At 53.2% G+C, this 24,568-nt stretch overlaps 1 protein-coding gene and 1 pseudogene across 1 annotated transcript in view; both read right to left on the reverse strand.

Moving 5' to 3' along the window:
- The window catches only part of Rps6ka1 (ribosomal protein S6 kinase A1), a 38,513-nt gene extending 18,198 nt beyond the window's left edge, over positions 1 to 20,315 (reverse strand). Inside the window, exons 1-7 of the mRNA XM_059255139.1 lie at positions 20,215 to 20,315; positions 13,640 to 13,684; positions 4,638 to 4,754; positions 4,262 to 4,343; positions 1,956 to 2,036; positions 1,710 to 1,789; positions 373 to 479 (exon numbers count right to left, since the gene is read on the reverse strand). Coding sequence (XP_059111122.1) covers positions 373 to 479; positions 1,710 to 1,789; positions 1,956 to 2,036; positions 4,262 to 4,343; positions 4,638 to 4,754; positions 13,640 to 13,684; positions 20,215 to 20,277 — 575 coding nt within the window. The 5' untranslated portion in view covers positions 20,278 to 20,315. The remainder of the gene's footprint in view (positions 1 to 372; positions 480 to 1,709; positions 1,790 to 1,955; positions 2,037 to 4,261; positions 4,344 to 4,637; positions 4,755 to 13,639; positions 13,685 to 20,214) is intronic.
- Positions 16,153 to 16,240, reverse strand: LOC131905402 (U6 spliceosomal RNA; annotated as a pseudogene).
- Positions 20,316 to 24,568: the final 4,253 nt, after the last annotated feature.

The following is a 24,568-nucleotide window of genomic DNA, read 5'->3' on the forward strand; positions in this document are numbered from 1 at the left end:
ACAGAAATCCACCTGCCTCTGCCTCCCGAGTGCTGGGATTAAAGGTGTGCGCCACCACCGCCTGGCCAAGGAATGCATCTTTAAGGGCAGCATCTCTATTACCACATTGCATTGGCAGGGAGGACGGGACAGGACACATAACACAGCTACCTGGTGGCCTTTGGTAATAGCACTACTCACCAGGCGGTCCCTAATTACCTAAGGTCCATTTGCTGCTGCCACTAGCCCATCTCACCACCTCCCGATAGCCCCCAAAAGGCTAAGTTCCTGGAGAGAGCCACATCATCTCCCTGGGACCGGCCCTGCTCTAGAAGAGGCCCAGGTCTCTGCACCCTGTAGAGAGTCCAGGATCAGGGCAGGGGCTTCACTCACTTCTCAGGCTTGAGGTCTCTGTAAATGATGCCCAAGCTGTGTAGGTGGTCCAGGCCCAGTGCCAGTTCAGCCAGGTAAAACTTCACATCCTCTTCTGTAAACATAACCTGTCACAGAGAAGGAGACATGCTGTGGCCAGGACATCCTGTTCCCCAAGAGCTGGGCTACAGAGCGGTCACAGCCTTTCGGAGTTGAGGGTCTACCCTGGGGACAGTGCAATGCCACATACCTTTCTCTGATACATAAGTCCCTCACTGTGCTAGAGTTTGGAAATAGTAAAGAGTAAAATAATCCAATAATCCAAGTACTCAGGAGTCAAAGACTAGATTAAAACCGCCTCTCCCGGGCAAAATGAAGAGCTATGCAGCCATAATGTAGAACAAGGAGTTTTTCCACACCCTAATACAGAACAATCCGAGATACACTGACTGGAGAGGCCAAGCACAGAACAGTGTACCGACACTAATACTTCTCAGGTAAGAAAGTGGGGGTAGGGACACAGAATATGTACAGAATGTATCTACAAAAGGAACCTGAGAAGGTTAAATAAGAAACCAACAAAAATGTTTACCTAGCCAGGCAGTGGTGGCCCATGCCTTTAATCCCACCCAGCACTCTAGAGGCAGAGGCAGAGGCAGGCAGATTTCTGTGAGTTCAAGGCCAGCTTGGTCTACAGAGCTAGTTCCAGGACAGCCAGGGCTACAAGAGAAATTCTGCCTGGAAAAACAAAACAAAAAATGTTTGGTTTTTTTTTTTTTTTTTTTTACAGGGGGATAGAGGGAATTGTAGTAAAGAGACTTTACTATTTTTTTTTTTTTTTTTTTTTTTTTTTTTTTTTTGAGAGAGGGTTTCTCTGTATAGTTTTGGTGCCTATCCTGGAACTCGCTCTGTAGACCAGGCTGGCCTCAAACTCATAGAGATCCACCTGCCTCTGCATCTTGAGTGCTGGGATTAAAGGCGTGCACCACCACTGCCTGGCAAGAACCTTACTTCTAGTTTTTTTTTTTTTTTTTGTGTGTGTGTGTGTGTGTGTGTGTGTGTGCGCGCTTCTTTCCCTGGACCAGCACAGCCTTGGCACTCTACCTCAAGTGTTGAGAGATTCCCTTAGCAACTAGAGAGAATGGTCACATTTACCCGTTCGTCCTCAGCCTATCCTTAGAGAAACTCACAGAGGCTTTGCCAGGGGCAGCCTCTCTTTCAGGTCAGGTGACATTTCTTGAGTTCGGGGGCTGTCAAGCCGGAAAGTTACAGGACCAGGCCACACTGAGAGTTCTTCACAAGGCCCCGCCCGGGATGGGTCTCTGCATCACATCCCCAGCAGTGGGATGTCGGCTTACCTCCTTTGAGAGTCGTGTGAACAGGTCACCACCACGCAGGAAGTCCAGAATAAGGTAGAGCTTGCCCTCAGTCTGGAAGGCTAAGAGAGGACAGAAGCCAAGGTGGAGTCAGCTGGGCCTTGTGACCAGTGCCTCTGTTCCTGGCTCCTGTGGGCTGGCCCATGAGAGGTGGGACAAGGGACAAGGAACGTCACAGGCAGGGGTGGACACTGAGAAGGTGGCCCCGGACAGGGTCTGTGATCTTACCATAGTGCAGCTTCACCACGAATGGGTGGTTCACATCAGCCAGGATGTCTCTTTCCATCTTGGTCCGAACACGGTCACGCACTGACCAGAGAAAGGAGGTCACTGAAAGTCTACACACGCCACACAGCCTCCCCAAGCCCAACTCCACGTGCCGGTTTCCACTCATCCTTCCGAGGCTCTCTGACCCTTGGGGCATTCAGTTGCTCTCTCCTCCTGACCCTGCTCTGGCTCCCTCTCCTCATGAAGTCCAGGCAGAGTTCTGGTGTCTAGTCTTCTACCATGTTCTATAGCCACTGAGCATCCTGCGCCCCAGGGTCCTGAGGTCTCCAGACTTTGACTGTGTACCTCCGTCAGCACACCTTTATTAATTCCCTTTCCATTTCCACAAGAATTAAATGCAACAGTAAAATGTGATTCCTGGGTGGGGCTAAGCAGACATTCTTCACGAGCATTGTTTATTAATGTTTTTCTTTTCTTCTTCTTTTTTGTTGCTGGGGAAGATTGTAGTGATATGTTGTACCCTAATAAAATTTGCCTGAAGATCAGAGAGACAAAGGAACAAGCCACTGCCACGTCTTACCTCTAGGACTCCTCAGCCTGAAAAAGTCTCAGTTCCTGTCTCCTCATGCCTTATATGCCTTTCTCTGCCCAGCCATCACTTCCTGTCTCATCCTTCCTAATGCTGGGATTAAAGGTGTGTGCCACCACTGCCTGACTCTATTTCTCTCCTAGACTGAGTCAATCTCATGTAGTCCAGGGTGGCTTTGAACTCACAGAGATCCAGATGAGTCTCTGCCTCCCGAGTGCGAGGATTAAAGGTGTGTGCCACCACTGCCTGGCCTCTATGTTTAATCTAGTGGCTGGCTCTGTTCTCTGATTTTCAGGCAAATTTTATTAGGGTACACAGTATGTCACCACAGGGGATTATTTGAGACAAGCTCCCATGCAAGTCCAGGTTTGCCTCAAAGTCACTATGTAGCCACCACTGGTCTTGAACTTTTGATCCTTCTGCCTCTACCTCCAACGTGCTTCCACTGTTGGTCTCATGAATGTCAGGTGGGGGTGGGGATAAAGAACAGAAGTCGCCAGGCCAATTCTGACCACCAACAGGGTTTTGGTTGACTGGGTTCAGACCCTACCACTTCCAGGAGGCATCTCTGCAGGCCAGGCCGGGTGCTCTGGGCTTCCACGGTGCTGGCGCCTCCCGTCACACCACTTCTTATTGTTTTAATCCAGATGTGGCAGGGGCCAGGCTGCAGTTAACTAGGGCAGCCTCTTTCAACCACACTTCACATTTCCAGCCACCTCAGGGACATGGTTCCTCCCTCCCGAGGGTCCAAACCTTACCATCTTGTTCTGGCAAATTCCCAGCATCCTTCAAGGCACGGGTCCTACACTTCCCCTGCCCAGAGTTCCCAGACCTCTCACCTGATTTCTATGAATCTATGCCCATCCCTCAACTCCTGGGCCTGGGCATCCATGCACACAAGCCTGGCATTGCTCTACCTCACTGCCAGGCCATGGCAAGACTCTCCCACCCAGTCCACGGGCCCCTTACAGTAGGGACTGCATCTTTTCATCTTTCTCCTCCCCATGCTCCCATGATTTCTCCTGAGGGATGATCTACTGCCAGCCTACACTAAAGCCACTACCATCTGGCAGACAGCCCTTGGTGGGCCAAGGACAGCTCTGTCCTTACGGATGACCCCTCCCTTTCTCCATGTTACACCCCCTGGTCTCCACCTGATTTCTGGCCACACTGGCTCCCAGACCAATCAGAATCAACAACTGACCCACAGCCAACCACTAACCATCTGCATACACTTTCTAAGTCTCCAGAATTCTGGGTTTTGGCTTGGGGCTCCCTTCTGAACCTCTCTGTCATCCAACTCTGCGGCCTTACCCCCAACTCATCTTCTCTTATGGGTCCCCATCTTCTATACGCTCAGGCTCCCTGCTGCTTCTCTCATGCCCTGAACCTCCCAGGGGCCAAGGGGTCCCCTTAGGCTTCCAGGCATCATGAAGCAACCCTGCCACACAACACTTTGGCCCAACAATGTGACAGCTCAGAGTCTCCCACCCCAAGCATTCTGCACCCCACTAGGCCTTCACTTGGTTTTGGAGGAGGGAAAGGGGGGCGGAGCGAGGGCAGCTGAGTGTCGGCTTGCTTTCCGCCTCCATTCTAGAGGCTCCTGACAACAGGCTCCTCCTTCCTCAGCTCCACAACCCTGCGGCCTGTCCTTCCTCCTCCTCCTCCTCCTCCTCAGCCCAGCTTCAGCTCTGCCCAGGGAAGCACTCTTACTCACCTTTCAACGTGGCCTTCTTTAACACCTTCATGGCATACAAGTGCCCACTGTCAGGCCGGGTGACCTTGCGAACCAGGAAGACCTGAGAAGGGGGAGGGCAGGAAAAACAGGGAGGAGGTGAGAGGTGGCTGAGCTAACTGGCTAGCAGCCTCCACATGACCCTGGGATCCCAAGTTGACCTTCTGCTCTCCCTGGGTTATCAAGGTGACCTCTTACCCTTGTCCTCTGATCCTCTGGTGGACTCCCAGGTAACTCAACACTCCACCTCAGACTTGACCTGTGGCGCCCTCCCTCACCTCAGACATGACCTGTGGTGCCCTCCCTCACCTCAGACATGACCTGCAATGCCCTCCCAGTAAGGAACTCTCTGACTTACTTTGCCAAAGGATCCCTGTCCCAGAACCTTAAGGAGCTCAAAGTGGGATGGATCAGCCTTCTCGGAGCCAGCCTTGACGTGGTGTGTGATGGAGATCTCCTTGAGGACGCCCTCATCCTGACAGGTGGACAGAGTTGGTAGTTGTGGGGCTCTTCCCGGGCAACATGGCATACAGCTTATCCAAGGCATCCCACCAGATAGAAACAGGCCCAACTGACCACTCCCCCCACAGCCTTCAAGCTCATGGGTACCAACAGCGTCTCAAAGGCCAAGAAGGCCAACTACCAGAGTGCCAACTCAGGTGAGGCCCTGTTCCTGTGGCATGGATGCATGGGCCTGCTCAGACCCAAAGGAAGGTAAAGACATGGCCAGGATGAGTAGACTCAAGCCTTGGGTCTGGTGTAGGGACCTTCTTAGGCCCGCCCTGGAGGCTCCCCTCCCCCCAACTGTTTGGGTTTTGCCACAATAGGAAGTCAGGTTTGAGCTCATAATGGGGAGGTAGAGCTGGGCCTTTTTTTGCTAGTCAGGATGAGATGGGGCACACCTCCTGGTTGTATGGATAAGACTGAGGTACAGAGACCCAAGAGTCACTCAGACATCCCATGTGGAGCAACTGAGGGTTAAGGCTCAAGACCCTATGTCCCACCAAACTTCCCTTGAGAAGCACCTAGGAGCCCTTGTCTGGTCACTGCTGTTCTGGGACTTCTCTGGCCTCCTAATCTGCCAGTCTTGCCCTGAGGCACCGAGATGCCTCCTTACTTCCCCAGGAAGTAAGTCCAGGCAAGGTCCGGTCATCTAGCAGGGCCAGGAGAGTCAAAAGCTAACTTAGGCTACACTTGCTGCCTAACACCTGTTCCAGGAGCTACTGCCAAGCCAGGACCAGATATCCGGGTACACTTACCGAGTCCTGCTGGGGCCCAGGGCCAGGGCCAGGGCCAGGCAGAGTCTGGCTGATCCTGGACCGTTGCTTCCTGAGCAGCCAGGGGAGCAGGGCCCTGAGCCGCAGACGGGGCAGCTTGGGGTCCTGCTCCATCCGCCCAGCAGGGCCACGGCACCATGGCAAGGGTAGGCAACAACCCACCAGGACTGCCGGGGAGGTGGCTGGGCCCAAGGCGGATGTGCAGGGTGAGGGCGCGGGGGCTGGGCCAGGCCCAAGACAGCCAATCACACAGGGCCTGTGGTTTCCCAGCTCCTGGCTTCCACCCTCACTCTGCTCCCTTCTTCTCTCTCCCCCTACTCCCCGGTGCCTGAGGTCTGCCCTCTGGCCCTCCCCTTCATCCTCCCTGTGGGCCTACAAAGAGAAAGCCCCAGCCCAGCCCAGCTGCTGAGCAGATGTGTCCTAGAACAGGGACCTGACAAGGTACCTAGTAGGTACAGACAGGCATCTGGTAGGTAGCAGCAGACAAGGACAGACACCCATCAGGCAGGGGCCGGAAGACATGCATACACTGTGTACATGTACGTAGTACATACACAGTCATCAGACAGGGAGGCATAATATACGGACATATCCCCAGGCAGCAGGAGATGGACTGGGACCATTACCCGACAGACAGAGGCAGACAGGCACACGTGTTCAACACCGAGATGGGTGGGAGACCTGTACCAAGAGGCAAAGGCAGGAGCACACAGCCACCACACAGGAGGGAGCTCGTGCCCGTGAGAAACAGAGACTCACGGGAACATGCAGAGACAAAACGGCCACTCAACATGTATCGTGCAATTCATGAAGACAGGCACTTATCAATTAGAGACAGGTCCTGGAACCCAACAAGAGAGATAGAGCAGAGTTCAAAACCTCCACAGACTGACAGGCATCCAGGGCAAACCCAGGCAGGTGGCAGGGCGGGGATCCCCAGGGAAGGACCCCGGGCAGAGCTGTAGGCTCTTCCTCAAGTGCTCAGGGTGGGAAGAGACAAGAGGAGACAAGGTACCGGCCCCACGACCGAGTCTGTGCGCAATCCCATCTCTGTGGAGTCTTCCAAAACTTTCCCAGGGACTTCCTAGGTGGCCCCGGGATTGAAGGAGAGGCTGAGAGAGCCATCTCTTAAGTGAACTCTGACCTAAATATCTCTAAAACCTCTGGCCCCTCTGAGGGAACAGGGAACTGCGGTTCAGGTTCAAGACAGACCAATGGCAGAGCTGTCCTGAGCCAAGTCCCTCCTCTGGGTCCTGTCTGACTACAGTCAGCAGCGTCAAGTGCCAGGAAAGGGTGGGCAGGTAAGTCAGTCAGAGCCCACTTCCTGCCCACCCGAGCCTGCCCTCTCTCTCAGTCCTAAAGCCAGTCTGGGACTTCCCATTCCAAGGTGTCACTCTCAGGGACTCCCAGGGTCTCAACAGCACCATCAAACCCAAGAACACTGTAGGCGAATCAGTCCCCCCAGAGTCATCTGGGGGAACAGGCAGAAGACTTGACTGCAGTTAGGCCGAGGCCACACAGCAATTCAGCTCACTCCACCCCAGGATCAGCTGCTCAAGTCCACTGTCTGCCTGAGAAGGCCCACTGGGGACAGAGAGCTTTCCCCAAATCTATTCCGTGCCCAGAGTCAGGATGACAGATACTTGTGGAGACAAATTACCCATCTCCTCACCTTTCTGGGACAGAAGCCGGAGTCTCTCTCAACCCTGGGGAAATCTGCTGGGGTTTGCATGGTGGGACTCGAGCTGTGGGCCGGAGGGCCCGTTACTCCTACGACTTCTGCTTTTTTTAGCCTTCCTAGCCCAGAAGGCAGGGTCTCTGGCTCCCCTCCTTCTCACTTCCCTCTTCACAGGAAGGAGGAACTCAAGATGGGTTAGGCTCCCCTGATAAGGAGAGGGCACTGCAGACCCCAGGCTATGACCCAGGGAGAGCCCAAAGGTACCTCACTTTGTCTCCTGACCCCCAAGGAGAGAAGACAGGGCTGTAGACACAAGTCACATGGCGATGAGATGCCCACACAGTACGTATTTAGCACTTGAACATATACACACCAGGGGCTCCCCAGGGACATACAGGACAGAAGTCAGCAAGGCCAGTCTGGCTAGCCCAGCCCGGAGTTGAGATACCCCTTACCCCACAGAGCAGGCAGCACCCTGCCTCATCCTGTTTCTGTTCAGACACACTAATCGTAAGGCCCGGGATGGACAATAAGTCAGAAGACCCAAGAAGAGGAATGGGCTCCTGAGGGCAAGAGTGGAGCAGGCCCATCCCTTCACCTCCCGTCATCAACACACCCACAGGAACCAACAGATACACTCAGGCTGGTAATCGGAAACCCTTTCTAGACAGCGCAGTGGAGAAACACATGCCCCCTCACGCACATGTACTTCCCCTTCCCTTCCTCACAGGGCTCTGGTAAGCCTGTGGTAGATGGCCTGTGGAGTTGTGAAAGATTCCTCCCCAAGACCGAAGTGCCTGCTGCTGATTCAGGAGGGCAGCTTGCCTGAAGACTGGCCACAAACACCTACGCCAGGCTTCCCTCAACCCGCTAGTCCCCATAAACAAGGAAAGAAGTGCTGTGGTGAGCAGGGTACCAGAAGGGGCAGAGGAAGGAAATGGCCTCCAAACTGCCTTTGCTGAACTGTGAGGACCTGAAGCCTCTGATGGGTATGGGGGGAGGACAGACATCAGCTTACATTCTGGAGTCCTGGCCCTGTTCCTCCACAGAGCAGCAGGAAGAAAAGCCCAGAGCCACAGCATCTGCACCTGGTCCCCTAGGAGCTCTACTCTGGGTGTCCTGCCCTCTATGGTCAATTCTTCTCAGTTGCTGGCCCCAATGGCTACCAACCATCCCTTCTCTAGCTGGCAAAATCTGCAGGGCCTTCCAGGTATGATTCCCAGCATGCCTCCTGGCAGGCTGACTGTGCCTAGGCATCCCAAGGGAGGGGCTGGTCCCAGGTCCCAGGTCAGGCCCGGCAAGGAGCAATGAGACCTGAGCCTCCTGTCACATGGTCATTTAACCACATTGGTCACTCCTTCCTTCAGCCTTTGCTGTGGTAGATCCACCAGGCCTGGGCTTGGCACAGTTCCCAAGGAAGGATCCTCTTCCAATTTCAGGGATAAGCAAACAGGACTCAGAAAATGACAAGCCCGAACCCATGTGGATGACACAGGGGACAGGTAAGAGTTAAACTAAAAAAAGCCTGCTCCCGAGCCAGCCAAAACTTCCCCATACTTCATCGCTCACCCCCATGCCCCCTCCCACCCCGACATCTCCATCAAGGCTTTCCTGTAGACCCGTGCCTCTCCTTTGGACGTGACTGACAGCTCCCGGCCCCTGCTTTGCCCAGGAGGGAGACAGATACTAGGAAGCACACGCACCCAAGGCTGGCTTGGGTCTGATCCTCAGGTAGCTCCAAAAAGAAATACCTGTAACAAAACACAAATGTCCTGGCACAGGGCTGCGGTTAAGGTGCTAAGCTGCCCAGAGGTAGAGAGACTGTCAGGGTGGTGAGGTCCAGGAACCCTTTCCGGATGAGACAGTCCAGCTGGCTCTTGAGGATGAACAGGTATTTGCTGGACAGAAAGGGACTAAAAAAAGAGTCCATGCTGAGAGAGCACTGTGAGCAAGGCGTTTAGAAAGTGGAGCAATGACTCCGTGCGAGCCAGGTGCTCCCAGGCAAAAAATCGTTATCTCGGGATCAGCCCTCCTCTGTTCAAGTGAACGTTCTCTAGAAGCCAAATGGGCCATGGAGAAAGGAGACGTTGTAAACAAAACCTCTCTCTACTGGACCACAGGCTCTCCCCAGGGCAGGCAGGCTAAAGGAAGAGCCCAGGCATGCGTCCCAGGTGCTAAGTAGGTAATTTGGTTAGTTCCGGTCATCCAAGAGAAGTTTCTCTCAATACCTGAGGCTCCCTAAAGCCCAGAGTCACATCCTGCCTAAGCTCCAGGGCCAGGGGAGCAGAAGGGATCCGGGAGGGATCAGGGTTTCATAAACAGGAAGAGAGGAAGGGAGGCGGGAGAAATCAGCTCTCAAAATAGACCTGCAGGCACTTCAAAGGGGTCCAGCTCCGGAGATAGCCAGGGGAGGGGGCCTGGGTTGCCCAGTCCACTCCCAGGAGAGGAGGGGGAGAGTAAGTGGGGCCCTGAGAATACCGAGAGTAGACAGAAGTTGAAGGGATCCAAGGAGTGCTCGCCCTACCCCATCAGTGCTAAGCCCCAACCCTCTTTCCAGCAGTAACAGATACAGAAGGCAGCATTAGAGATATCAGCACTGTGCACAGACCCTGGATGCTTTAATTTGTACACAGCACAAGCTCTCTTCCAGGTGGCCCTAAGAGCTAGGTTCCTTTTTTTGTTTTGTGACAAGGTCTTGCTCTACAGCCTTGGCTGTCCTGGAACTCAGCATGTAGACCAGGCTGGCCTTGAACTCAAGAGATCCACCTGCCTCTGTGATTAAGCATTTGTACCATCATGCCCTCCGAGATAGGCTCTTCTGCGCTCACAGTTAGGCTCTATTCTGCCCTTCGGAAGAGCAACTTGCCCCAGGCAAGGCAAACAAGCCATAGGAACAGAATTCTGGCTGCCTGGCTCCCAAGTCTCCACCCCTGCCTCCCCTCCCCCTGGAAGGCATGCAGCCTGCGACTCCAAGCCCAGGCAAACGCTAACTCTGCAGGGAAGGTAGTCGGGTCCCCCAGAGCCCACCCAGCCTCCCCTCACCTGCCACACACAGGAGGCCACATCTCTGCTTCACCCTCAGCCAAGAGCTCAGACGATGCTGGCTGAGGCTAGGATGTGCTCACATCACTAATCACTCTACTGAGAGGAATGGGGATGGGGGAGGAAGTTTTATATGCAGGCTCTATGTGCCCATAACCGTGTTATTTCCCCATCTTAGCACCAACCACAGTGTTCCTGTCTCCACCTCTCTCCGCACCTGGGTGCTCTCTGAGGCCGGGGGGTGTCCAGCAGTTTGGGTAAAGGGTCTCTTTCAGTGAAACAATACGGTGCACACATACGTGATGAAGGACAATCTGCCTGTCCCATCCACTACCCAACGATGAGGTCCTGGCCGCTGCACACCCCCTAGTGTGCTCAGCCCAGCCGTGGCCACTGAGGATCTTCAAGCCGGGCGCTGATGAGCTCTCACTCAGTGCTAGCCCCCCGGGGTGGTAGATATCCAGTGCTCTTCCTCTTCAGCACACTGTATTCACCAGCCAGGAAGGAATGTGGCTCTGGTCAAACAAGGCTTGACCCCCTCAGCTATGTGTGATGTAAGACTTCAATTTTCTCATCTGGAAAATGTAGTTCTACCTCTAAAAACTCTAAACAGGGCTGGAGAGATGACTTATTGTTTAAGAGATTTATCGGTAACAAGACTGCTCTTCCAGAGGACCCAGGTTTGATTCCCAGCATCTACATGGCCGCTAACAAGCATCTCTAATTCCAATTCCAGAGGATCTGACGCCCTCTTCTGGCCTCCTCTGGTACTACACAATTGTGAGGCACAGACATACATAAAGGCAAGACACCCACACACATTAAAAAAAAAAAAAAAAAATCTAAAAAAGAATAAATGAAAACTGAGCACAAAGCCAGGTGGTGGTGTGCACTTTTAATCCTAGCACTCAGGAGGCAGAGGCAGTTGGGTCTTTGCAGGTTTGAGGCTAACCTGGTGTACATAGCAAATTCCTGGACAGCCAGGGCTACACAGAGAAACCCTGTCTTAAACAATCAAACAAACAATAAATAAAGCTTCTAGTTTGGTGCCAGGCACGGGATTTCCAGCACGTGGCATCTGAGAGCCCCACTGCCTCACTACCGCAAGCCTTGACCCGCTTCCTGTATCAGGACCTTCCACCTCAGAGCACCTTAGGCAGTGGAATGAACAAAGGTTCCTGCCTGGACAAGCTCCCTCCCCAAGTTAGCCAATCTTCTGGGTTGGTTTTGAGACAGGGTCTCATGCAGCCCAGACTAGTCTAAAACTGACTACGTACCAGAGGATGACTTTCTCCTGATTCTCCTGCTTCTACCTCCCAAGTCCAGGGATTACAGCCTGCAGCACCAGGCCGACCCTTGGACTCTTGAGATAACAAACTGAGCCCACTACTAGTTGCCCAAAACCTTTACTCCGAGCCCCCTGGACCTCCAAACCCAAGATCTGAAGACCCAGTTCTTCCCTGGGGACACCACGGCTCCTTCATCTTATTACAAGGAAACCAGAGAGAGCTCCTTTGTGCGTGGAATCTCCAGACATGGTCAGAGATAACCAAGGTCCAGGCTACACGCTTACTGGCCCCAAGGCCCTGTTGTTATAGTAACCAACAGCAGGAGGGGGTAGGGGCCTACTTCTCTCACATGGCTCCACCACACCCACCTCAGTTACCTTATCTTAGGAGGCTAAGTCAATGTAAACACCAGTACCAACCCTGACTCCAAATCAAAGGTCGTGCCTACAGCTGGGCTGACCCAGGCCGAGGGTGGGGCCGTGGGCAGGAAGGAGGACTGAGTAATGTATCAGGGCAGTCCCACTGAGTGCCTGGCAGTTACCACCTCATCTGTCCTTCACTCAGTCCAGGCGGAAAGGCCTAGTCCCCAACTTATAGATGAGGACAGAGACTTAGAGAGCAGGGGAGCTTCTGGGTGGGGAGAGTACCTGGAACCAGGGTTTGCACAGACCCTACCCAGAGGGCTTCCAAAGCTCCTCAACAGCCCACTAGCTCTGTGACATCAGAGCTCTCTGTAACTGAGGTATGGTTCTTCCTACTACAGACACGAGGAAGCCCGGACTCAGAGAGGACAAGGTACCCAACTAAGATCACACAGGAGCTTTCTAGCTATGGGAGACTGGTGAGGTAACTCAGTAGATAAAGATGGCTGCTGCCGCTTGACAAACTGAGGTTGATTCCTGGCATCTACATGATAGAAGGAGAGAACAGACATCAGCAGGTTGTCCTCTGACCTCAACACGTCCAGGGACACACATATGCACATGCAAATACACAAGGGCACACACGAAATTATCAAATAAAAGTGCTGCTGGGCAGTGGTAGCACACACCTTTAATCCCAGCACTTGGGAGGCAGAGACAGGTGGATTTCTGAGTTTGAGGCCAGCCTGGGCTACAGAGTGAGTTCCAGGACAGCCAGGGCTACACAGAGAAACCCTGTCTAGATAAACAAAAACAAACAAACAAAAAAGTGTCATACATTTTTTTGGGCTGGGCATGGTGGCATACAACTTTCCCAGCACTTGGGAGGCCAAGGCAGGTAGATCTCTGAGTTTGAGGCCAGCCTGGTCTAAATAGTGAGTTCCAGGCCAGCCAGTTACATGGTATGATCCTGTTTAAAAAATAAAAACAGTAATTTTTTTAAAAAAAATAAAAGCCGGGCGGTGGTGGCGCACGCCTTTAATCCCAGCACTCGGGAGGCAGAGCCAGGTGGATCTCTGTGAGTTCGAGGCCAGCCTGGTCTACCAAGTGAGTTCCAGGAAAAGGCGCAAAGCTGCACAGAGAAACCCTGTCTCGAAAAACCAAAAAAAAAAAAAATAAAAAAAAAAAAAAAAAATAAAAAGCCAGCAAGGGGTAAGCATCCAGAGGAGGCAGGGACAGCTGGGAGAAGGGGGTATGCCTCAGTTTGGGAGCTGGGAGTCCCAAGAAACCATCTGGGAGGCACTGGGCGTGGTCAGGATTGAAGAGCCTCCAGGCTCCCAGTGCCACCTTTCCAGTTCCTAGGCCCAAATGTTCCCAGGCCCTTCCTACCCACCAAAGAGATCAGCACAGTACACAGACCTCTCCAAGCACTCCTTAGGCCCAAACTACAAGGACATAAACCCAGGAAGTGGCCTGGTGACAGAATTCCTGGACCCTGTACCTCTTCCCGACCCTTTCCGGGCACAGTGCCCTTCCTCGTCTTTGAGAAAGGAACGCTGAAACCAGTCTGCCCTGAGCACAGAGACAGGGTCAGAGGAAGAGGGCCAAGCTACACAAAGGGATGAGAAGTCAGGGCCTTCACATTTAGCTGATGCGAGAGCAACACTCTCTCCTTCGTGATCACGACTTTGCCCGCCGTTCCTGGTCCTCACCTTGGATGGCTGAAGTCCAGCTTCTTCCCCTGAGGCCTGTCCATTCTGGAAAAGAGAAACAGAATGTCACAATTCACCTTCAGGGAGACAGATGCATCCTGGGACTCTCCATCCTTGGCTGTTCCCAAAAGCCAGGGAGGCCGTAGAGACCAGTTATTTCTACATGGGTCCTCCTTCTCCACCTCTACTTCACTGTGCAAGAATCAAGTCCTCTAGCAACAGCCCCTCCCAACACAGGCAGAATATTCCCAGGACTCAGAATACCCAACCTCCCTCTGCCTACCAAACACCGCATCATCTACAAAGTCTCAGCTCAGATAGCATCCCTTCCTAGGGAGAAGGCACACACAGCCACGTTCTGCCAAGGCAGATCGTGCAACCATTTGCAAACTAACCAACCATGAGAAGCCTCAGTTTCCCAATCTGGACCACTGGGATAGATACCCTAACTTCCACAAACTGCTATAAGGATGGGAGAGGACAAAGTTGGGGCAGGTGTCCCTCCCGGTGGCTTCCCTGAGCCCTGCCCTACACTTTGAGAACCCTCGCAGGTAAAGTGATGGCTGAATCCACCACACCTTTGCAATTCCCCACAGTACCACTGCTCACATACGGACTCCTCCCCAACAAACGGGGAGTCCCGGGAGAGCAGATATGAGTGCCCGCCACATGCGAGGGCCGGGCTCACAGCACACCTGCGGCACCGTTTAGTCTTTCTGACGGCCCTGGGGGTGAGGCCCTGGCTCAAGAGGTAGAGGAGGGCCCCGGGGCTCAGAGGGCACTAATGGTGGAGACCTGGCACAACTGAAAAGTAGCGATTTGAAATGCGGCCCCAAATGCAGGGGTTGCTAAGCAAAGGCCTGTGCAGAGCGGCCTGTACCACGGCCAGGGAGTGACCTGCAGGGAGAGGCAGGTGCGAGACCCACCTCTGAGCTACGCTGTTTCTTCTGGACTCCACCCCAGAAGAAAACTACACATCCTGGTCTCTCTATTCCTACGGGCGATGAGGTCAGAAACCCAACTGAAGAAGCCGTCCCCACCCCTCCTGGCCTGGATCGAGTTCGGTGAGACAGACAGGAGGCTCCCTAAGACGGGGACTTTGGAGCCAAGAGCCAGGTCCACAGGGCAGCTCTGGCCTTGCTTGGTGGCAGCAGGTACAGCTGTGTTCTACCTATTACCTGTAATTCCTTTGCTGCTGGAGGGGCGGCAGCCACTCCCCTCCCCCGCGCCTGCCAGGTCGTCCTTCCTGCCCTGAGGCCCCTTAATGCCCCTAATAGTCCCCAAGAGCCAGGTGTCATTCGGATACACACACACACACACACACACACACACACACACACACACACACACTCACTGAGGAGAAGGGACAGGTTGGTCAGGGCCTAAGGGCAGGGCTAGACAGACGCATTTGCTGAGTCCAGTTCACCCAGCAGACTAGCTGTCACAGGGGAACTGTCCCATCGACAATCACAACCAGCCTGCCCACCAGCCCCTGCCGCAGCCCTTCAGAGGCACTCAAAGCCTCATCTTCCTCCACATCGATCCATTCAGTCACCGTTCACTGAAAACCGCACATCCTCTGTGGCCGAGACGAAGCTAGAATCAAGTCCCAGTTCCTCAGCATGAGACCCACGGCCATTGTCTCCAACTACCCAGCCCAAGGGTTAAGAAGTGAGTTCAGCCGGGCGGTGGTGGCGCACACCTTTAATCCCAGCACTCGGGAGGCAGAGCCAGGCGGATCTCTGTGAGTTCGAGGCCAGCCTGGGCTACAGAGTGAGATCCAGGACAGGCACCAAAACTACACAGAGAAACCCTGTCTTGAAAAACCAAAAAAAAAAAAAAAGAAGAAGTGAGTTCAAATTCTGGCTTCTACGTTTGCATGACCCTGAGGAGGTCACTTTGCTTCTCACAGCTCAATCTCCTCAGCTGTAAAACGAGGGATGAAAACAATATATTTCACGGGCAGCTGCTACAGTAGGTGAATCAAGCCCATAAATACACACACCTGGCATGTGAATGGCCCACAAGCAGGAGCCACTGCGGCCATTATATTATTGCCACCCTCGACCGCCTGGTTCCTGTCTTTAACTAATACACATTTATTTGTCTTCTGGTCTGCTAAAGTAGTAAGTCAGACAACATTTACCACAAGAATGTCGGTCCAGGTGGCCGGCCATGAAAACTCACACTACATTCACCTGAAGAACACTCTTCACAACGGTGACGAATTTTGATGTTTTCATCCACCTCACAGCATTTTAGGGCAGCCCAAAAGAACCTTCTTTCTCAAGCTTTAAACATATGGACTGCTGGGCTGGTGAGCTGGCTCATTGGTTTAAGGTACTTGCCACCAAGCCTGAAGATCTGAGTTTGATCCCTCAATGCAGGGAAGGGTGGAAGGAGAGAACTCACTCCACAAAGTTGTCCCAGAGCTCCCACATACATGCAGCTGCATGAGTGCCCATGTATGCACACCATGTACACATACATATAATAATAACTACTAAAATATCTTAAAGACGGACCACTTCATAAACTTGTGTGCCATCCTTACCCAGAGACCATGCTAACCTTCTGTGTATCATTCCAGTTTTGTTTGTTTGTTTGTTTGTTTGGTTGGTTGGTTTTTTGAGACAGGGTTTCTCTGTGTAACAGCCCTGGCTGTCCCGGAACTCACTCTGTAGAGCAGGCAGGCCTTGAACTCATAGAGATCCGCCTGCCTCTGCATGCCCCACCACTGCCCAGCTCATTCCAGTTTCCATACACGTCCTGTCAAAGCAAGCATTATTGGGCCCTCTTTGGGGCTTCCACTGAATGACCCGAGACCCTGGATACGACCGAGCATTTGCACTGTGCCTCACCCTACCAAGAAAACCCTTCCTGCTCTTCTCATGGGGCTGAATCCAAACTCTCCCTCCTCTGCCCACACAGCCTCTAACTCTTCCCTCTCTCCTCTGTACCCACAGCACCGAGCACACAGGTTAACTCAGGAGGGGGCCATGACCTGTCCTTCATCGGCTCCTCAGTGCTGAGTCAGGGTCCAACGTAGAGTTTGCCCAATGAAAGATGAAGGGTCAGCCCGGCAAGGACAGCTAGGAGGCCAGAGGAGGTTCCTGTTACCCCGTCTTTCAGCTGAGCCTCAGCACTCAGGGACTCACCACAGCTAGCAGGTGGCAGCCATGGGACCATAACTCACATCAGTGTGTCTGCAAGCCTAAGTCCCTGATGAAGGAGAGAGGACACAGGAGGGCCAGGTTTTTTATTTTTATTTAATTAATTTTTTTTTTTAGCATAGTTCAGGGACCCCCTTCCCAATAATCCTTCTCTAAGAGCTGATACCCAAGGTCTCTAGAGAAGTGACTGGCCCTCAAAAAAGAACTGAAAGGGGCCACCGAGAGGACAGCAGCCATCATCTGCCCTTTTGGTCTGACAGGTGGGACGGTGGGAAGAACACAGCTGTATGAATTCAAATCCTAGTGCACATGTCAAGCAGCTCACGACTGCCTGTTCCTCCACCTTCAGGGGATCCAATGCCCTGTTCTGGCCCCTGCTGACAGCAACACACACACACACACACACACACACACACACACACACACACACGTACACACACACACACACACACACACATACACACACACACACACGTACACTCGCGCAAATAAAACAAATAAATCTTTAATAATGATTTTTCAAAAAGGCCTAGGGGGAGGAGGTTTAGCTCAGAGGTAGGGTACCTGTCTAGCACAAACAAGGCTCAGGAAGGAAGGAAGGAAGGAAGGAAGGAAGGAAGGAAGGAAGGAGAGAAAAAGACAGATCAGACCCTGGACCAGAGCAAAAAGCCTGGGGCAGGGAAGGCCCCTTGGCTTCTTGGACCACTCCACTCTCCTCTCTTCTTCAGGAGCACCACTTGTGAGGACAGGCACCCGCTCAGAACCCCTGGAGCACTGCACCCCTTCCCGGAGTCGGAGCTGGGTCCTAACAGGCGTGCTTCTCTCCACCTAAGAGTCCAGAGCAGCTCCGGCAAGGCTGGGAGCGGAACAGATGGGGAAAGACAGCACGTGCCCGGCAGGCAGGAAGCAGCCCCAGGAACCGGGGTCTGAGCCCGGCACTGGCAGCCCTGTGCACTGCCGGAGCCTGGGGGCCAAGTGCCAGGACACTGCTAGGCCAAGCCAAGGCTGGACAAGGGCCCTGTGGACGAAGAAGTGTGTGCCAACATCCGGAGCTGCTCTGGGAGTACCTGCCACCTGCGCCAGTTTAAACCCAACCCACGCTCATCTTCCAGCCTCCTTTGCTCAGTGGGAAACAGCAAGAGTGCTGAGTTCCAATCCTGGTCCGGATATGACCGCACATGCTGGCATTTGCAAGTTCAGCCGTCCCCTCTGAAAATGGGCGTCATAATTTCTATCTTGAGAAGTTGTGAAAATTAAAGTAACATAACATCCATGGACAGCAGATAGCAAGCCCTGGCAGGATAGGGCTTGGAGACAAGGCTCTGTTTTTGCCCAAACCAAGAAAAACCCAGGTAGCATCCTCACCCACATTTCCAATTGGTTTATTCCACCTGGGCCCAGCAGCCCATTTTTGGTGACAGCAATCGGAAGACAGGGCAATTCAGATCCAGACCTCTTTTGCCAAATGCCCCTGCCAGCCCCCTTACCTGCCTCCCTCCTGGCTAGAAGCTGCCTGCCCACAATGGCGCCAGTACCTGCAGGTCAGGCACATGTATCACTTACATGTCATCTGCACAAAGAACAGCAAGGCCCTGTTCTCAAGTAAGAATGCACACCCTCACTGCCCCATGGCTCCTGTTACCCAAACAATAACACCCAGTTCACTGGCACCTCCATGGCCTGGGGGAGGGGATGCGGGCAGCAGGACCCAGGGTTTTGCACCTTGTCAGGCCCAGGAAGCAGAGTGAGAAGCTCATCTGTGGCACTGGAAAGAGAAGCCCAGATGGCTTGACTGTGGACTAAGGGCCACACAGTATTTCTGAAGTAAAGCTTATTGGGAAATCCTCTCCCCATCCCAGGAAATCCGACAGTCTCCTCTCCCTGCATTCAGGTGCAACAGTATTCAAACTAAGATGTTTCCGGTTTAACCTGGCCCCTTATGAAGCTGGCCCTGGCCTCAGGATTTCCCAAAGGGAAGCAGGAAGTGCTGCCCTGGAGGAGGCCAGAGCTCCTAGATCCCTACCCTCCCTGCCAGTGTAACACTGTGAATCTCTAGGCTAAGTCCCTCCCCAACCATGCCCAGCTCTACCTTCCTCTGGAGGCCCAGGTGGCAGGGGCGTGCCCAGGCAAAGGAATACACCTCTGAGCCTTCCCGCAGGCCTTGTGCCCAGTCCTGAGGTAGGGGGAGGCAGCAGGGGCTGCGAAGGGCAGTGCTCCTCACCTACCAGGGTGAGTCAGCGAGAGAACCTCTGAGGGCTGTGTAGGGCCTGTAAAAACTCCATGGCAGGGATCCCAGAACAATTTACTCCAAATTGCGCCTTCAGGTTGGTTACCTAATCCAGCCGCGCCCACCCTCCAATAGTCAGTTTAGGCCACCCCTTTAAAGGGGCAGCATGCTCTGGGTGCCTGAAGACCTGGTGTCTTCACTGTAGAGCCTTCTACCTGTGGTCTCGAGAGGCAGGGCATATGGTGACTGCCCTGAGGTCCAAAACCTAGGTGAGGGTTCAAGCCAGGAGAAAAACATCTAGGTTCTGGGGTCAAGTGAGGTCTCCACCCATCTTCTGTACCCCTTAACAGCTCCAGGTAAGGCAGAGTTTCACCTGCCTCCTTCCCAGCATGAGAGCAGGGCAAAGTTTTAAACTTGCTGGTTCAAGACTTGACCTTGATCCCAGCGTCACAGGACACCACCAAAAGTGGCCTCCTGCATGCTCAGGGTTGGACCACAAAGCCCTCGAAAGACAGGAGCAGCCTCTGGGAGAGCTATAGGTGGTGGAAGCCACACTGCCCAAGGGCCCAGCCTTTTCTATGTGAAAGGTTCACAAGGTCTAAGGGCTTTCCCCACTCTTCAGTATAACCTGAAGTGGGAGACCCGGGTGTCATTAGCAAAGGAAACCAGGAGGTCCCCACTCCAGAGGTGGTTTCATCCCACATTCCATAACTGCCACGGGTCCAGAAGGGCTACCTTCCTAAGGTCAGAAGTGGAGGAACCAAGAGAGCTCTCGGGGAGAAGGAACGGGGAGAAACCGGATTCCCATGATCCTTGTCTCTAGTAGAACCCCAGACATCTGACCCAAGCCTTTCCCTTCTGCACTGATTGGGGCACCTCCCACAGCTCCCAAAAGATGATAAGCGGGACGGGTCCCAAGGGTGCTTAGGGTGTCAAACCTCAACACCCCGTGGGGTTCCCTCTCCTGGCTACCGCAGGGAGGTACTGAGCGCCCAGCAGAACCGTCCCCGGCACACGCACACCCGGACCACAGGGGGGTGGAGCCGGACAGTGGGCTAGAGACCAGAGGGCACTCGCGTCCTCGCGGGGCTGCAAAGACGCCGCGGGCCGCCCCGCCCCTGTGCGGATCCGGGCTGGCCGGCGGCCGGCGCCTGTCCCCCGCCCCTCTCACTCACCTCCGGGTCCAGCGGCACCAGCTCCATGAGCGGCCAGGGCTCCTTGAGCTGGGCGAGCGGCATCGCGCCGCCGCCGAACCGCCCGCGCTCCTCCCGGCGGCCCCGGGCTGCGCCGCCTCCGGGCCCCGGGGTCCCCGCCGCTGCCCTGAGACCCCCGCGCGCCCCCGAGCCCCTCGCGCTCTGGCTGGGCCGTCCGCCGCCGCCGCCGCGGCACTCGCACTTCGGCTCCCTCCGTCACCCGGCGCCGCCGCGCCCATTGGCTACCTGCGCGGGGGCGGGGCCTGAGTCGCCCCGCCCAGTCCCCACGGCGCGGCATTCCCGGCGCGGACCCCCGCCCCCGACGCGCTGGGAGTCGGCCCCGCCTCCAAACGAGCCCCTGGCCCACGCTCGGCCCTGCCCACCGGAGACTCTGCGGGTTTCTTCTTCCCGGGCTGTGCGTCCCTGTGCAGACCCCGCCCGGGCCACCGTTGTCCTGTCCTAGCAGCATTTGGAATCTTAACCCAGATGTGCCTTCTCCCTCCAGGGGGAGGGACTGCCACCCTACATGGGATGTCCTGGGCCTGATCCAGACAGAGGCTTGAAAGGATCCTGGGCCGTGTGTCCTCAGGCTCTCCGCTCGCCGAGCCCTAGGATCATCCCCCCTCTCGGGAGCCCACACTGGGCTCTCTTATGTGATTCCGGTGTCCCAAGCCGGCCAGAGCCAGGACCCACAGCGCCCCCAGGGTGATTTCCTAATACGCATTTTTTTTTCCCCTCCCAGTCTGCATTGTACCCTATCACTTGAGGGCGCTGGTTTCAGGCCAGGTCCAGTGTCTCTTCCGCGGCAGGCCGGATGGTGGTCTGGTTTGAGCTTGAAGCCTTGGGAAGAGGGCAAAGTCTAGACCTGGTGGGATCAGGATTCCCTCAGGCAGGATTTGGCCTGGCCCAAAAGAGGTCGTAGAGCCCAGGTGTGGTGAGACTTATTCTCAGGTGAGAGAGCCCAAGGACAAGCTGGTTAGTTTATTAAAAGCCTCCTGCGGATACGTGGTGTGTGTGTGTGTGTGTGTGTGTGTGTGTGTGTGTGTGTGTGTGTGTGTGTTTGCTTGCTTTGTTCTGGGTAAGGAACCCAGGCTTTACACGCTAAGTTGCGTTTGGTACCATAGACCTATATCTCCAGGCGGCTTGTGATTCTCTTGAGAACTCACCACCTCCTACTAGACACTCAGAAAGATGAAGTGACTTATCCAAAGTCACACAGCAGATCAGGAGCACACCAGTGTTTAAAAGAGTGTGGGTGGGCTTGAGACAGATCGGTGGGTAAATGAGCTTGCCTGCAGGGCTGGATGTCCCGAGTGTGATTCCCAGGCCCCAGATGGTGGAAAGAGAGAACCAACACCCACAGTTGTCCTCTGACCCCACAGACGTGCTGTGCACAGGGACAACTTCCCCCAATAAATTTAAATGCAATAACATTTAACATTTCTAAGTGGGGTATAGTGGTGCACACCTTTAATCCTAGCACTAGGGAGGCAGAGGCAGGAGGATATCAGAGTTCCAGGCCAGCCAGAGCTACGTAGTGATACCCTGTCTCAAAAAAAAAATGAGTAAATAAATGAATAAATAGAAATAAATTTAGTTCAGGAGACTGGAACCAGATGATTGTGACTCTGAGGCCAGCTTGGGCTGCATAATGATGACCTTGTCTTAAAAAGGTTAAATTGAAAAAGAAATAGAAACAGATGCTGGTCATGTACTACGCTTTTGTAAACTCACTGCTGAGGTGGCCGAGACAGGGTCCCTGAAGCTCGCTGATCAGCCACCTTAGCCAAATACGTGAGCTCCAGGGTCAGTGAGAGACCCACACAATAAACAAACAGATAACGACATGGGTTGTCAACCTCTGGCCTACACATAGATGGGCACACACATGCACATACAAAGTAGACACTGATTTCTCCCAAATCTGTATGCTTCCCTTATCCCGTGTCTTCCTTTAGTCGGAGCACTGCGGACTTGAGCTACATTGTGAGTGGAAAGGACATCGGAACCAAAATCACATTTATTTGAATCCCTTTCAGCATCGAAAAACTTCTGTCTTTTAAGTTCAGCTTTTTTATCTGAAAAATGGGGATTAGAACTCCAATCTTTCAGGTCCGTGTTAGGACTAAACTCATAAGCCTATATACACTTTATAGATGTGAATTACACACCAGACCCTCTGGCACGGTGGCACACGTCTATAATTCTAGCATTCAGCAGGCTAAGGCAAGAGGATCTTGAATTTGAAGCAGATCAGCCAGATTATATTGTGAGACTGTATCTCAAGATAAAAAAATAAAAGTAGCTGGGCAGTGGTGGCACACGCCTTTAATCCCAGCACTCGGGAGGCAGAGCCAGGCGGATCTTTGTGAGTTCGAGGCCAGCCTGGTCTACGGAGCAAGATCCAGGAAAGGCGCAAAGCTACACAGAGAAACCCTGTCTCGAAAAACCAAAAATAAATAAATAAATAAATAAATAAATAAATAAATAAATAAATAAAAGTAAATACAGCCAGGTGTGACGATGTATGCCTGTAATCTCAGCTCTTTGGAGATGCAAGGCAGGAGGATCTGGAGTTCAAGTTCATCTTCAGCTTCATAGTGAGTTCTAGGCTAGCCTGAACTACAGGAGACCCTGTTTCAAAGCACCTGGTAAAGTCACCTGCCGTCAAGCCTGATGATGTGAGTTCGGTCTCCAAGATCCACATAGTAGAAGGAGAGAACTAACTCCCAAAATTGTCCTCTGACTTCCACATGTACCCTGTGCACTTAGAAACACACACACACACACACACACACACACACACACACACACAGGGCGGGGAATAAAATGTAAAGAAAAAGAAAAATGGAATGGAACCCAACATGCTATTTCCCTCCTTTAATCTCAGCACTCTGAAGACAGTAGGCAGACAGATCCCAGTGAGTTCAAGGCCAGCCTGGTCTACATAGTGAGTTCCAGGACAGCCAGGGCTACACAGAGAGACTCTTTCTCAATAAATAAGTTTGGAGATGTGGCTTAGTTGATAAAGCAGCAGTACCAGGATGAGGATGGCAGTTTGGATCTCCAAAACCCGTGGAAAGCCGGGCAGTCCTGGCAGCCCCTGCCATCACGGTACTGGAGAAGCAGAGACAAAGGGTTTCCCAGGGCAAGCTGGCTAACCAGACTAGCTATAATTAGTGAGCTCCAGGTTCAGTGAGAGACCCTACCTCAGTAAAGTGGGCACACACACAGGAACACAAATGTGTTCCTACACACATACACTATATACACATATACACCGAATACACGCAGCTAACGCTACCCCAGCACTGAAGTGCTCTTTCTAAGTGCTCTTCCTATATTCTGTACCCTGGAGTACTCACATCAACCTGATGAGACCGGCCATTCTATCCAATGTAGCGGATGAGGACCTCGGGGACAGCTTGGTGCCAGATGGCAGCAATTATGAACATCAGTGTCAGCATGGTCCAAGTCACCTGCCTGGGAGCAGGTTGTGATGCTCCAGCCCTGACTGCTCAGGGCCAGAATTCGAAGACTAGGGCACACTTGATTAAATTATTACCTGTCATTTATCTGATACCCAAATGGAAGTAGAGATCCTGGGTTTTGACTTGCTCAATCTTGTAATCCTCCTCAGGGCTCTGAAGAGATTGCACACAGGTGACAAATGTCACACAGAGTTAAGTGACACTTGGGAAGACACACTGAGGACCACAGCATGCTGGTGGAGGACTGGGCAAAGAGTTGGTGGGCAGCTGGACTACAGTAAAGGGGAAGACTGAGTCAGTGATTACCTTCTCAGCTTAAAATTTGTCTGGTCTACAGAGCAAGTTCAAGGCCAGTCAGAGCTACACGGTGAGGCCCTGTCTCAAAACAAAGACAACAACAGACAAACAAACAAAACACCCCAAAATGGCAACAATAACAACATCATTACACTTGCTTATTGTATGGGGGAGGGGACATGCCACAGCACACACGGAGATTAAAGGGTAATTTTGGGAGTCAGTTCTCTCTCTCTTTGATGTGGATCCTGGGGATCTACTCAGATCTCAGCCTTGGCAGCAAGCCCCTTTACCCCCTGAGCTTTCTCATCAGCCCGTACTTTGAACATATAAAGATTTATTTCCTGCTCTATTATGTGCACGAGCATTCCCTGTTGTATAATGGATCAGTTTCTGTGAGATCAAAACATTCCTCCCTGCAGAGGAGCTCCTCAAGCAAGAGTTAAACAACTGAAAAGTAGTTTCAAGAATTCCCTGAAACTGGCCAGGTTCACTAGGCCCCTCCCTGCTGGAGAGAGAAAAAAAAAAAAATTCTGAGCTGCAAAAAA

This window comes from Peromyscus eremicus, chromosome 2 (assembly GCF_949786415.1).
Source record: "Peromyscus eremicus chromosome 2, PerEre_H2_v1, whole genome shotgun sequence".
In the NCBI taxonomy this organism is placed as follows: Eukaryota; Metazoa; Chordata; class Mammalia; order Rodentia; family Cricetidae; genus Peromyscus; species Peromyscus eremicus.